The 15,387-nt window shown below is 36.5% G+C and overlaps 1 protein-coding gene across 1 annotated transcript in view; it reads left to right on the top strand.

The window, feature by feature from the left end:
- RP1 (RP1 axonemal microtubule associated) overlaps window positions 1-15,387 on the top strand; it is a 187,774-nt gene that overhangs the window by 153,420 nt on the left and 18,967 nt on the right. The window contains exons 47-50 of the mRNA XM_087753249.1: window positions 334-460; window positions 2,107-2,255; window positions 13,354-13,561; window positions 15,215-15,274. Coding sequence (XP_087609375.1) covers window positions 334-460; window positions 2,107-2,255; window positions 13,354-13,561; window positions 15,215-15,274 — 544 coding nt within the window. The remainder of the gene's footprint in view (window positions 1-333; window positions 461-2,106; window positions 2,256-13,353; window positions 13,562-15,214; window positions 15,275-15,387) is intronic.

Here is a 15,387-nt window from a genome sequence, read left to right as displayed (position 1 = left end):
TGAAATGGGCATATCAACATTTCTTTTTCTTCCATATGCTGGATGAATAGGCTACATAAAGGAACCTTTTTGAACCATTCCAAATATTTTTTTCCCTTACTGCAGTCTCTACAGCAATAATGTTGACAACATTTTGATTATTTTTAATTGGGAAAGATATCTATTCCTTCTCTTTTAAAAGCCTACTTTCAAAAACATTTTAGAAAAATTTATTTCCTCTTCTTTTTTAATATTGAGATGATATGTCATAGCTGTTTAATAGCATGTCTTTTGCTATAGTTTCCATTAGAGTACAACAGATGCTGAAGGTATTTCTTTTTGCTCTTTGCTAAGGTAAAGCTTCAACACAGAGAAAGTAAAAATGTTCTAGAATTTCCATTTTGTCGCAACTTTGCAGATGAAGAGGGAGGAAGAGTGGCTGAGCTTCCAGTTCTCACAGCTGGCTCTCCTTTTCCAGCAGGTTTGTCACAAATCAGAAACACTGAAAAAGATTTGGTCAGTGATGATGGCTAAGATTTTCAGAGCAGTCCAAAAGATTTAGCAGATACTTTCTACTCATTTTAGCTAGTGAAGCATGGCTAGGTCCAATCCACTCCAGTGTTTAAAAAAAAAAATCTCAGTCCTTGTAACTGAGCACTGTGCATTCAAGTCTGATTGGTACCAGTTTGTGACACATAAAAGAGCAAGCATACAGCACTGAAAATATTAAAAATGTTTTGAACAGTGTTCAGAGTTCAGCTTTTTCTCAATAATATGATTTTGGTTCTCTCCCAGAGGAAACAAAGGAAATTCAGAGGAAATAACTCTCGTACTGTAATTTCAGATAAGAATGAGATCCATGGCCCCTCACAACAGAAGCTCATCTGTTTGTGTTCCTAGAATTTCAGCCATTCTTCTTCTGTGACCCAGCAGTTATATCTCATGAAACTCCATGCGAGTTGTGCCTTGATCACCTCAAGACTGGATTTTTTTAGTTTGTTTTGTGTTTCTTAGGAGTTTTTATAACCAAAGTTGGTGAAGAATGGAAGAGCTCTTGTCCTAAATGGATATTCTACCATGAGAATATCCCAGTCTCCTCTAAGTGTTTCCCAGGAGTTAAGGGTTTAGATCAATAGACCAAGTAATCTGTGTATTCCTTGTCTTTTCTGCTGTGCTTTCAAAGCTAGTCTCAAAAAAAGCACTTGAGCAGAAGCTTCTTGAATATGAATTTGAGAAGAGTACCACTGGGGTATTCCCTGGGAAGGCTCTTTGTCTTTTAAATACTTTTTTTTTTTTTTTCCTGGAAAAGCACAGACATTTAAATCTTTAAAAATGCTGCTCCTCTTTCTGAGGAGCATTTAACATGAGGGCAGATACTGTTTTCTTTACCTTCTCCCCATATTTTTTTCTCTTTTGCAATTGAATCTTTTGGGGATGTGGCTTCTTTCTTATTTTGGGGGTCAGATCACTAGTGTGTTTTGCATTTCTCTGGGAGTACAAACAGGTACTTAACATAAACAGTCATCCAAGAAATGCTCAGCTGAAGAGTTGAAAGCAAGACGACATGCCAGAGAACACACAGCGTTCCTGGAAATCATCTGTTGAGACCAATAACTGCAACTGGTACAGTGTAGAGCAGCCAGCCACTGACTGGACCATGATCCAGAGGAAATATAAAAGTTGTTGTCTTTCTGACAAAGTTCAGGTTCATTTGAACTCCATGAGGCTCAGAGCAGAGATGTGCTTTTCAAGTAATTCAGTATGACCCATAGCCTAGGAACTGTTTCATAGGAGTGTTACATATTTAAATACATGCAAGTGTGTGGTAGAGTATTATTTACACATTTTTATAACAATTTGTGATGCGTTTATTTTTCTTTCATTTTGTCTTCTGCCTGTGTTTCAGGCCCACTCACAAACTATTCAGCTTATTATTCCTTATAATAGTGGTTCTTAAATTTTAATTACAATGCTTCTATGTGCTTTTCTAAGCATTATAATATAGTTTGGCCTTTTGATCACTCTGGGCAGGACCAAAAATGAAAATATAATAGTAGTAATTTATTAAATAACATATTTTCTAACTGATTAAGCTTTGGTAAACATTTGATCTCTTTTTCTCAACAGTGAAAAGCTATGTTCTCTATATCACTACGGGAGCATCCCCTGGGTCAGGAACAGATGCAGATGTGTATGTCATGCTGCAAGGGCTTTTGGGAGATACTGGCAGAAGAAAATTAATCAGAAAAGGAGATGATAAGTTCGCTAAAGGAAAGGTATAATTTCTGCATGATATTTTGCACTTTTATAATCCAGTCCAATTCACGTGGACTTAATGGGAGTAGGATGGAGTCTATGAAGTCCAGTTTGCAATGCTCTGTGATTGTAAGTGCATGTGTATGTGAATATCTAGATCCATCTTATGTGGAAAATACTGATGCTTATGCAGCTGATGGTAACAATACTGATAAAGTAATAAAGTGACTATATCAAGTGCTTTTAGCTTCAATTTTGCAAATATTGAAGGTCTTCAGTGACATGCCAGTGGTTTTCTTGCATGTTTGCTTAACCCTGCTCTGTTTCCTTTAATACCTCTTTTCTTCCCATGCCATTCTTCAGGCTAAGGCTCCTTTCCCTGGCTTTTGCCTTTCCACTGCCAGTCTATCCCTCAGTCTGGCTCTTGATCTCTCTCTAGACAGTCAGCCGCTACCCTCTATAGTTTTCTTAGGTCTACCAAGACAGTCATTCATGCACTGTGCAGGAATGAGTCTCGCAGCTCATAGACGTAGACCAGTCAAAGACCAGCATAGCTGCCAGAGATGCATTTGCCTGGAGCATTGTCAGTATAAACAGAAATTAGAGGGAATTTAGTTACTGAATGTGCTGCAGAAACCTGGGCAGATTTACAGCAAAATGCATGTCTTTGACATAAAACCTAGTCCTTGTTGGAAGCTCTGGATAGAGGGAGTGAAATTTTCAGCTAAAAAGGTCACTAAAAGTTTTAAACATGGAATAAACAAAGTGTTTGTATTTTCTGCAGATCTTTATATGAAAACAAATTTGAAGATTAAAACAATTTAATAAAGATTCTGAAACAAAAATCTGTTACAGAAAATTTGAGTTGGAATAGTTAAAGTTTAGGAAAAGAAACACCAGTGTCTCACAACCAGAAATGCTGAGCATATTTTACATTAGGCAGTGCTACCTGTCTTTCTTATAGTGTGCGCACTCTTCTACCTTTCTGAAATCCCAGTGAATACTGTGATTATGGTGTTATAATCTGTCTCTCTTTTGGAAATATCATGCAGTAAACGATTTCCTTCTGCTGGTGTTGGCTGCCAAATGAATGAGAGTTTCTCTAAGGAAGCAAGCTTGCAAATCAGCTTGGATTGATAACCAAAGCAGAGGCATGATATGCGGGATTAGGAGGAGCTCAGCTCCTAACTACCCCTAGCCTCATTATTTCAGTGGGAGTTCAAGACTGTCATTATCTCACCGGATTTTACCTACTTGAAACTCTTATTCATAAGAAAAACGAGAGTGTTTAAATCTTTATTTTTAAGGGACTAAATACTTGCGGATGAGGGTACTCAGTTTTGATAAAGGCACATTTGTCTTCCCTAATGTTGAAATTCAGATTATGGTTTATTGATAAGCTGATTTAATTAGATTTTAGAGCTGCAGTTCTTTTGTCCTCATGGAGTAAAGGCAGTTTAATGTAAATTTTACTGGATTTCTTCTTAAATCATAATTACACAAGTGAGCAATCTGATTTCTAGACTGGTAGTTTTTAATGAAGAAGTACCAGGGGTATCCAGAAATGTTGCCTAAGAGAACAGAAATGAACTACAACGATTCATAACCTGAAGGGTGTTTTCATAGTATTTGCGTCTATTTCAGTGTGGCACAGAATTTTTCTGTTTTACAGAGTAAAAGGCAGAACTGGCATGTATCCATCTCTTCATTACTTATTTGACATTTTATAGCAGCAGTGTGTGAATGTAGCACAGTATCTGTATATTTCTAAAAGCAGATATCAGCATAGGAATATTTTAGGGCCCTCAAAAGAAATTGCTTGTAGATAAGTAATAGAGAAACACAGAAAAGTCTTGATTTGCTCCTTGTTCAGTGAAAATAAACTAAAGGTATTTGGTTAATTGACAAAGTGTAAATTGATTTTGCAAGCAAGACTCCTTCCTTTGCAGCAACATTTTGTTCATGACATGTTTTGGAAATTTCCCAATGTTTTCTTCCCTTTATAAGTAATCTCCAAAAAGGCTCTCAAGTGTAGAATGTCTCTTTCTATATCAGCCCAATCACATATTGTGCCGAGCACCCCTGCAGTCAGAGAGTCTGGACTTGGTGGTTTAGAGGATTTTGGAGTATAACAGACAGAATTTGCATTCTGAATCTTAACAGTTGTTCTGACATTTTAAAATGTGCTTTTCCTTGCAATAATTTTTCCCCTGACTATACAGTAACAGCTAGTGAACTGGAACGGTGTTTCTGTTAGAAATCACATCAAAATATGATGTTAGTCTCACGGAATGTCAGAGCTGCTACAAACAACAGTTTAGCAATGCAGAAATACATAGAAATGTTTAAATATTCGTGGGGCTTTGCAGTGGATTGGAGATATGCTTCTCTCATTTAACAGGTCTTCTATTTACATGAGCTGAGTTACAACATAGTAAAAGACTGAACTAGCTTCTTATATCTGAAAAGTTGCTTTGTGTCTTTCAAAAGTCCTCACACCTGTGAAACCATCAGAGAACTGGTAGAAAAAGTAATGTGCATGGTATTATTAATTCACCAGTGAGCTCCCTGTAGCTCACCCCATGTCTGAGAGAGCAGCACTGTCACCGAGAGAGCTGAGCTTCTGGTGCTCTACTCAGACAAATGAGTGTGAGGACTAGTGCTGCAAGAACCGTATTCTTTCCAATTGCTATGACATCGATGCCTTATTTGGTGTTCTCCTAAAAACTGTAAGAATAGACAAAGCAATCTCAGCGTACTTCTTCATGCAGTTCAGCTTTCATGAAATCCTAATAGTATTTATTCATACTTCATGAGTGAGTCAGTTTCAATCTGATAAATGTTACCTGCCACAAAAACTTTTTTGAACCAAGTATACTCAGTGCAGACATTCTGTAAAAAACAGGGCCCAGTTGTGTGAAATCCTTACGGTATCTCCATATTGCTTCTGGCACCCAACATTTTTCGCGAATGAAATTCTTTGTGCTTCTTCATATGGTCGTTGATAGATTTGCTGTATGCTCTGTCATATGGCTGTGAGTTACCCATAAATTTCCTATTTGCGAATGTGGGTTTTTTCAGATCAGTTCCATCAAAGCCAGTAAACTACACTGAACATGTTATGATGGATATTTAAGTATTTTAATCTCTGTATGACAAAAGTGGCCAGTATTTTAAGTACTCTAAGTTACTGAAGCAGTAAAATTTCATTGAATTTTTACTTCATTCTATTAGTTGTTGAAAAGCTATATCCTTTATCCTGCCTTATATTTAGACATCAACGGCTCAGGTTGGTACCATGGTAACTGCAGCACATACAAAAATTGTCAGTGAGAGGTGACTGTTGGTGTTTGGTTTCAGTACTCGCTTGCAGATTAAGCATTGGCAATTTTAAAAATTACTTCACATGTGCCAAAATACACTAAAAAGGGCCAGAATGTAGGACAGGGTACTGTGGCCACTAGTAGGAAGTCAGTATTTTTCTGCAGCATCCACATCACATCACGTCTACAACGCTACTATTTTGTAACTGCAGATAAACCTTCTCTTATGGAAAGCATATCTGACATAATGATTAAACAATTGCAAAATGCCATTGATCCAAATGTATTAATTACAGTGGTAGGCTGCTAGCCAAGTTATTGTAGTACAGAAGTGAACAGTAAAGTGGTCTGCTCATTGAGCAGAAGGATTATTCAGATGGAAACTAGGAAAATATGGAATACAATCATAGTGAAGGAAAGACTGGTGGAGGTTGTCAGAAACTCTGAGGAGAAAAAAGGAATGAAAGAATATAACTACAGATTTATATAACCCTAGAAGACAGTGGCAAATTTCTGAGACGTGCAGTTCTCAGTGATTTTTGTTGCCAAAAATTAAAAATTAGACAAAATCAGTTAACACTAAAATTAAGTACTTGGGGGAGCTTTCTGTCTGTATAGAGCTCAAAAACAAATTACATCAATTACATTTCTAAAGCTAAAATACATCTCACTTAGCATTAGTTGCCTGTAATGTACACATTTGTTCTAACGTGATAGTTTGAGCTTCTTCTGCAGAAAGGGAGTGAACTAGATGCTTCCAGGAGGTGGTTACCTTCTCTCTTTATTTGGACATTTATCTTAAAAGGAAATTAATTATCCTCAGAGAGTGCCTGCGGCTTCCTCAAGATTTTACAGGGAAAGTAACCAATTGTCTGACTATAGACTTCTTTTATATAGGCAGAGTTGGGTGAATGAATTCTATGTCACATTTATTTCAGTTTTTTAATAAACAAGATAATTTTAAAATAAAATATAGCTGACTATTAGCTCGATTTATCAAAAATTTTAAAATAGTTATGGCAATCCAAGTCTGCATTTTTCAGTAAATAAAATATTCAACCATTTTCCTCAGTGCAGCAAGAACTCAATTAGCTTCAATTCAAGTTAAATAGTTTAGAAAATATATCCAACTCAGAATGAATGGCTTCCGGTGATGAAGTGCTCATCTGGTTGGAAAGTTGTTTCAAAGCTTAAATATCCTTCTTTTTAAAAAAAATAATCCACACTATTTTCTGTCTAAGTTTGTCAAGCTATAACTTCTAGGAACTGGATTTTGTCACACTTTTGACTGTTAGCCTAGATAGTGCTCTCACACCAAATTTCTGCTGCTTTTGACAGTATTTATGACAATAAGCAAATCCGTATGCCTTTGACAAGTTAAATAGATTAGGCTGCTTGATTCACTGGAAGGCAGGCTTTCCAGTGATTTATTAACTCTCACAAATCTTTTCAGAGTCCCATAACTAGCAATTGTTTTTTTGTCATCTCTAAAATCTTGTTTTCTTCCAATTAACTCATGAAAACATTAAAGTGCATAAGCTTATTAACTGGCCTCACTACCATGAAGTGTGCTTGAAAATCATCTCCATTTACAGCTGAATTTACCAGTTAGACATTTCATTGTCCCATTATCAGCCAGGTCGAGCCCACTGAAGAATCATTTGAGTATTGGATTATGGTGTCTTTATCAAAATATCATACAATTATATGCATTCTAAAGTTGAAGAAAATTACATCCATCCTATTTTCTTTGCCTATTAAACCAGATCTCAAACTTGGACTGTTATTAAACCAGTCCAACAATCAGGCTGCATCAGATGGGTTTGAATTTGTCCAAATTGATGTCTGTCTTTGGGTTTGTTTGGTTTGGTGTTTGTTTGGTCTTTTTTTAATTTCTATTGTGTAATATAATGTGTTTTTATAGATTTGGATGTGGCAGATGATATTGGTCTCTGTAGCAGTCCTTCTGCATTTTATTAAATGCATTTTACTTGAAGTCTGATTGAAATGTCTTTTACGAGTGAGTTGAATGGTCATAGCTGCTGATTATTATAATGTACCACTATTCTTTCTTATTCCTGTTGCTGTTCTATGCATACAAATCCTGTTTCAAAAAGATTCTGTTCCAGTTATAATAAGCAAATTAACATAAGGTCAGTTCAGGGCAAATATTATTTGGCGTTTTTTTACTGCCCCTATTCTTTCGTTTATTTTTCACTAATCTTGTTGAAGATGGATGAACCTTGAGAATTGTAGGTTATCAGAAACCTTTAATTATACATTCACTGTAATTTAAATTAATTTAATTTTTTTCATGTAAAGATAAAGTTTTTCAATGAATTTCTGTATGAGAAGTTAACATAAAACAAAAACATGCTTGCAAAAATATGTGAATTTAGGAGGAAGTTCGGGGTTGGCTTTTTCAGATGCATGGAAAATCCTATTTTTAAAGAAGCATTTGTACAGAACACAGATTACAAGATGCTGAGGTCACAGGCAGATGCACTGAGCCGGGCGAAGACAGTACTACTACCAGTGCTTGTCGTCGCTGCTGTTTGCTACCCAATGTTTCCACCCCTTAAGTCGGCTGGCACAGTGATGTTCACACTGTCCAAATGTTTATTCAGTTTAAGCAATTAATATTGTTAATAATTTGGGATTTTCCACTTGGTCTATCTTGATAATATTTGGCTGGAGATAAGCTGATTGTGTGGTTATGCTGGCACAGCTAAAAAGGTGATAATCGCCATCTAAGAGAAGGTAGTGATGTGACAAGCATTTGGACAGGGTGGGGGAGTTCAGTTCAGCACAACTGGAAGAGCCCATGGGATCACAGTCTGAAGGGTGATGTCTCAGCAAAAGTTATTTTTCTCATTTATCTCCTTCTACAGGAATGTGCAGACACTGTTTCTGATTTGGGCTCAGTGTTAGAGGGGCCTTTATTTTGCCTCCCAGTGCTAGCTAAAACTCTTTTGTCTTTGGCGGAGTTTCTCCAGATTAACAAGTGAGATCAAAATAATCAGGCAGCAAATCAATAAGTTTGCTAAGCTTAATAGAAAAGGTCCTTTATCTAGACACTCTAACTCCTTTTCCAATAAAAGCCTATTAAAATGATAGCAACATTAGCAGTGTGGGAAATCATTTGTGCATACAGGTTGATGAAATTAAGCATATGGTGTGTCTTGACTTGCCATTTTCAGTTCTACTGGGAATACCGTCATTAACCAACCATCAAGTCTCAATACTGAGCCTATAAAATGATTGGCATTTATAAAGGTAAATATTGCATAGTGACTGTTCAAATACTTCTTCTGTTACCAGAGCTATTGCAACTGCTACAGACAGTGATATGTTGCCAGCGCTGACACTGAAGAGTACTGAATAAAGTCAAACTGGGTCGTAGATTCAAAGGAAATGCTCAGAACATGGGTCCCAGAGTAAAAAGAAGCATTTGAAGAAAATCTGAAAAGGAGTTAACAAAAATTAAACTTTTAATAGTCTGAAAGGGTTGCTGGAATGATTGTTTTTAAGGACTGTTTACGTGCTTGTTTTCTTATCCAAGAAATATGAAAAGTGGCAATTCTTGTTTTGCTAGGGAAGCTCTTCTGGGTCACAGAGGATGTATGGCTCTCACATTGTCAGTCACAGCTGCTCGGTCTTGGAGTATATCTTTCTTTCTCCAGATAGTGTTAGTTAAGAAAATTTAGTGGGCTGTACATACACACAAATTGTTTTAATACTATTCTGAGAAAATTCAATATAAGCTCTGCTGAATTAGACAAAATGTATTATTATCAATATGGCTTTTCTCCATTCAAACCTAATTTACCTGTAGTAACTAAAAAACAATTAACATTTTTCCCTAAGGGAAAATGAAAAAGAAAAGTTTTCTATTCTGCAGGTTTACCTATCTTGTGTGTGTTGTCTCCCTCTCTCTTTCTCTTTATGCAGAAGAATTAAGCCCCCAGTAACTTTAAAAGGTCCTCATTTGTAAATCAGATAAGAGGTAGAGTATCATGTGGAATACAAGACCTGTCAATAACTCAAATATTCCTATGTTTAATGACTAATCCATGGTCTGAAATGAATCCACAAAAATATTAGCTAAATTATTAATAATGATTCAATTTCTTAAAATTATAATGAAATACATGTCATAATCTGTCTGTTTGCAGACAGCTTGCAGGGAGAAAAGTGGATTAAATTTGGTATTTAGTCTCCAGCAAATTGTTCATCTAGCTCTAACAATTATAGTTGCTGCTCTTTCTCTGTTCTTTTTTGTCTTCTTGACTACAATAAAGCTCATTACACCACATAGATTTTCAAATGTACACATAAAGAGAAAATGTAATCTTCTCTGTGAAGTGAGTTGTGCTGGTTTTGGCTGGGAGAGAGTTAATTTTCTTCATAGCAGCTAGTATGGGGCTATGTTTTGGATTTATGCTGGAAACAGTGTTGATAATACAGGGATGTTTTAGCAGCGCTTACACAGAGTCAAGGCCTTTTCTGCTTCTCACCCCACCCCACCAGCGAGTAGGCTGGGGTGCACAAGAAGCTGGGAGGGGACACAGCTGGGACTTCTGACCCCAACTGACCAAAGGGCTATTCCATACCATATGATGTCATGCTCAGCATATGAAGCTGGAGAAAGAAGAAGGAAGGGGGGGACATTAGGAGCGATGGTGTTTGTCTTCCCAAGTAACCATTATGTGTGATGGAGCCCTGCTTTCCTGGGGATGGCTGAACACCTGCCTGCCGATGGGAAGCAGTGAATGAATTCCTTGTTTTGCTTTGCTTGCATGCATGGCTTTTGCTTTGCTATTAAACTGTCCTTATCACAGCCCATGAGTTTTCTCAGTTTTACCCTTCCAATTGTCTCCCCCCTCCCACCAGGGGGAAAGTGAGCAAGCAGCTGTATGGTGCTTAGTTGCCAGCTGGGGTTAAACCATGACATGAGTTTACCCCAGTTATCACAATTCCTAGTCAATAGTTTTTCAACTTGCAGTTTATTAGATGGTTGAACTGTCTGCAAATTTGACCACAGATTTCTGAGATTTTACGTGGTCTAAAATGGGCTTGTTAAAATTGCACATCCACAAATGATGAAGTAGTGTGTCTAAGGCAAACGAAATATCAAAGTTTTCACACATGTTTATTCAGCCAAAAGATACCTATTTTCAGAGGAAAAAGGATTTGGAAAACCTTTCGTGCATTACCTATACATACAAACTTGCTGTTACCTGTGGCTGGATTATCCAGATTATCAATAACCCATAGTACGTGCTGCACCTGAGTTATTAATAGCTTTCAGAAACACTGCCACTAGGAAGAATGGTGTACAAATACTTTTGCTGATGTTGTGTGAAGTTTTTCTAGTTTAATAAAGTTTATTAACTGTCAAGCTTAGTGCAAGTCAAACCCAGCTGTCCTTCTTCTGGAGACAGCACAAGTCTAGAAGTCTGCAGAACATTGTCTGTATTTTTCCTTTATTCCTAACCCTCTCTCCTTTCCAAAAGTGGTTCACTGACAACAGATTTTTTGGAGATGCTGATGATAGTGTCACTAAATTAGTCACCCTCTGGAAAACTCTTTTCTCTTAAAAAGAAATCTATTCTAACAAGTATTCTAATCTGACAAAAGCTTCCTTATATGTTTGCAATAAAATAAATCATACATTAATATAAACATAACCATTTGCAAGAACAAGCAGTAGTTTTTAAGATAAATTTTCATGTTTTGGGAACTTAAAATATTTATTTACTAACAGAGATAGGGGTCTGTATGTTTCTTACTTGATTTTATCTGTGTTTTTCACCCATCTTCTAGCCCTGTGTATTTTTAATACATTTTATTTAATAAGTGTAACAAGTCATTCTATTTTATTCAAGCATGATGCTACAACTTTACCAATCCAATCAAAGATAGAATAAAGCAGTGATCAAACTCATATCCCAAATAAGGTAAATTAAGAGTTCAGATTAATGGTATTCAGTCATCAAATTAGTCCAATAGGTAATAAAATATAATTGTGGTGTTGACATTAAACATTACTTTTTTGACTTAACTATGGAAAATGTGAAGAGGAGTCTCTTTCCCTGCAGTCCTGCACTCCATCTATAATTTTGGCCCTTCCAATGTACTTGCTCTGCTGCCGAAGGACATCATTATCCTGAGAACCTTCATTTCCATCTTTTGATTTTGCCAGTCTAAATTCACTAAGCAGCTGATAACCTTGACTCATCATAACGAAGTATAGCTATTCAAGTTCCTCTCTAACATTTTTTCCTTAAAATCACTGTCAGCTTGCTGTTCTTGTTTTCCCCTTTCACATGATAACATAGGGGTGACAGTGTTAGTGCGATGGTTAGATGATGCACTATAGTAGTTTTTGAATAACACTACCTTTCAGTCTAGAAGAAGTCATGCAGTAATTCAATGGCAGGTTGGTGGTTATGTTTAGGAAACTATTAAAGGTGTAGTTCACAAACACACACAGTCATATGTACATATATCAATGAAAAATGAGAAAGAAAAGTTAAAGGTAACCCACCAAGACCAGAGCTGAAAAAAAAAGTTTGAAATTTTACTGTTTCCGGAGATTCTTTTTTTTAAAAGTAGGTGGTCATATATTATCTGCAATTTCAACCTCCATATGTTAATTCATGGTGGGTTTCATTAAATTGCGAGCTGGTCAGGCTGGTCTTGCTGGTGACACAAATCTTTCATCAGTTCTTCACTTGGACATCCTGCCCAGGGAAGACACAGAGCTGTGGCTGATGGAGCAAGAGAACTGCTTTTCTGTTTCATCTCTGCATAATCCTTTGAATCAGGATTGTTGGCCTCTTGCTCTGGCTAAGCAACTTCAGGGTGGGTTAGGTTGAGAAGACTTCTCAGGACTCAAATGTTCTTGATCATTATTGCAATCCTGTCCCCTCAAAAAGTTTTTATATCTCTAAATCATACCAGAAATTACATCACAAATAACACTAGATTTTACCAGTTATCAACCCTAATAGAAATGAGATGATAATTCATAAACCTATAAAGCAAAGCAGGTGGCAAGTCTCTATGCCAAGAAATTAATCTCTGTTTTCCAGCTGAGGAAGTAGGTGTAAGACCCACAAAAAGCCAAAATCACATATTGTGAAAATGTTTAGTGTCTGACAACTCACCATTTTCTTTAGGGAACTTACTTCAGTGTTCTCAACATTTTAAAAATACTGTGGACTTTTTAACTGACAGAGAATAGTTGAACTAATTTAAACTTATAACTTTATCTAATATTTTCCCTTAAATTCAATTAATCTTATTAAAACTAATCCTGCAAGTATTAATTCAAATCTGGGACCAAGTTTGTTATTCTTTCCTAAGAGAATAAAATACCATTCTGTGATGTTCAGTGCTACCCTTCTCATTCCCTGGATTTTGTCCCTCAAAAGGGAGCCCTGGGGGTCTATTTTGTTGAGAGCAAGAGATATGTAAAATGATATCCCTGTAAATCATTAAATGTGAAATTTGGGAAGGAAAATCTCTCAGGAAGTTAGCATGAACAACTGATTGATCTGTGTGGGGGAACTGAAGTGTTTTAGCAGTAAATTGCAGAACCACAAGGGAATCATTCTTAATGCAGGACTTTAGCATCTTTAAACTTGTCATCTCTGGTTCTGTTGATATTTATTGAATTAGTGAAAAAAAAAAATTCTGATTTTCCTCTCACTTTCATATTTCAAAATACACTATTAATTTAGTTTGATGGTTCTGTTTCCATATATCTTTTCATTTCTGAATTTTTCAGGTGGATGTTTTTCAAGTGGAAGCAGTAGATGTTGGGACTCTGCAAGGGATGGTGGTTGAAAAAGGGAAAGGCTCTGACTGGTTTCTGGAAAAGATTATTGTGAAAGAGTCAGCAGCTGCAGGGACAGAAACATTGTTTATGGCTCAAACATGGCTAAAAGACAGACGCGATGGAAAAAGATCTGCCTCAGTAACTCTGAATGCCACAGGTCAATATTATCTTCAAACTATCATTTGCTAAGAAATTAGTTCCAAACTGCAGAATGCAGCTATGTGATTTGTTTCTACAAACAAGTTATGGTTTAAAATATTCCAGTAGACCACTGTCATTACATAGGGAATTAGTGTGTCCGAACACTGTTGGGTTTTAGTACTATTTAATGACGACTATTTGCCAGAGGATAATTTCTGCTTTGTTACTTCAGATTTACAGTGGCATAAATGGCAATAAATTTGGCCTATTCTCTTTACAAATTGCTGCCTTTCCAAGTCTTACTTCTACTTTGCCACTTGCAAACAATTTTTTAAGCTTCGAATACTTCTGCCAGCTACTTGACAGGCAGAGTAAAAGTGAGGTATATAGTAAGGCAAACTATGTTTAAGCAGTAGAGAAAATGGCTCCATTGTATTCAAGAAGCCTGTTTTACGTTATCTATGCCACACTGTTTGGATAGCTCTTGCCAGAAACTGGACATACTTTTGGCTGACACTGTGTGGGTAATCAGTCCACAGAGGGGCAGTTTTGACCCCACTGCCTGTGATTGCACTGTTTGTCAAGAAGGGATTGTGCATCCTCCCTCCCTGTGCCTTGGTTTCAATACAAACACAATCTGGTGTGCAAGCCGCGAGGGAGCCACAGCACACCCCAACCAGCTCACTAGGCAACCAAAGCCCAGTATGTACCTTTAAGACTGATATATTTCTTATGATAGTGCCCCTAAAAGAACTAAATAGACAGTATAGATGAGTCCTTAGATTACAGAAGATATCCCAGTTCTTTTCCTCCTAACTCCGAGGGCATCTCTGCTGGCCATAGCAGCATTGGCATGATGGTGCTTGTCCAGCAATAGCCTATTAAGACTGAGTAGAATTCCAGTGCAATCCATTTCCTCTGCTTTATCATCTCTAACTTTTGATCATTTGAAACCCAGAAGGAAAAGGAGGAAGCTGCTCTTGTGCAAAAGCAAATAATTTCAGCTTTGTTTTAGAGTGTTTGTTGGGAGTTTTCTGAATAAAATATAGGGATATTTAGTGTATTTAAGGTTACATAACATGGTTTTATTTAAATTTTTTTTAAAAAAAGTTTCTGTTTCTACCAGAATGCATTGATTTGGTAGAAGGAGAAAGTGTCCTTGTGAGTTTTTTTTATACAATAATTGGTAAATCCAAACTTGGTTGTGATCTCAAAAGAAGAGCTTTCCATCTTTGGTTCAGGCCTCTAATGTTTACTAGTAGTTTTGGTCTATATCAAATCCCACTGAAATCAATGGGAGCTGATATCATTGGGAGGTACATCAGCCCCTAAAATGGGCATTAAAAACATCTAATTAGTCCTGATTCATCCGGAGTATAAATGGTATAAATGAAACAGAAATGCTTTAAAATGAAAAATACTTGAATCTTCATGTTACAACCATTTCATACTAAAGGGCTAGCTCTAAAGTCAGTTCATTAGATAGGATGATATGTAGGAGACAATGTTTAAGTAGAAAATCACATTGTACACTTCCTAGTTAAATCTTTAATCTAAATGATATAATACTTAGTCAATTGCCTCACTAAAGATGAATACAGGCATTTATTATCATTTAGACACTGTTCTACAAAAGTATTAATTTGTTCTTCAATCTTTTTTTAATTAGAGATTCAGGAGAGGAGGAGCACTTCTGCCTGGCCTTTAGGAAAAGAGCAAATGAATTCAGGTATAGCTTCTGCCGTTACATCGATTGTTATATTCATCAATTCTGAAATAATAATGTGAGAATATTTTCATCACGATACATCATTTCACTTACTAGTACTGACAATATTTTCC

The sequence above is a fragment of the Nipponia nippon genome, unplaced genomic scaffold (genome assembly GCF_047370975.1).
Source record: "Nipponia nippon isolate SJK-2023a ecotype South Korea unplaced genomic scaffold, ASM4737097v1 scaffold_1, whole genome shotgun sequence".
Classification (NCBI taxonomy): Eukaryota; Metazoa; Chordata; class Aves; order Pelecaniformes; family Threskiornithidae; genus Nipponia; species Nipponia nippon.
Note: the sequence above shows the minus strand (reverse complement) of the source record. Positions and strands in the feature narration are given on the sequence as shown.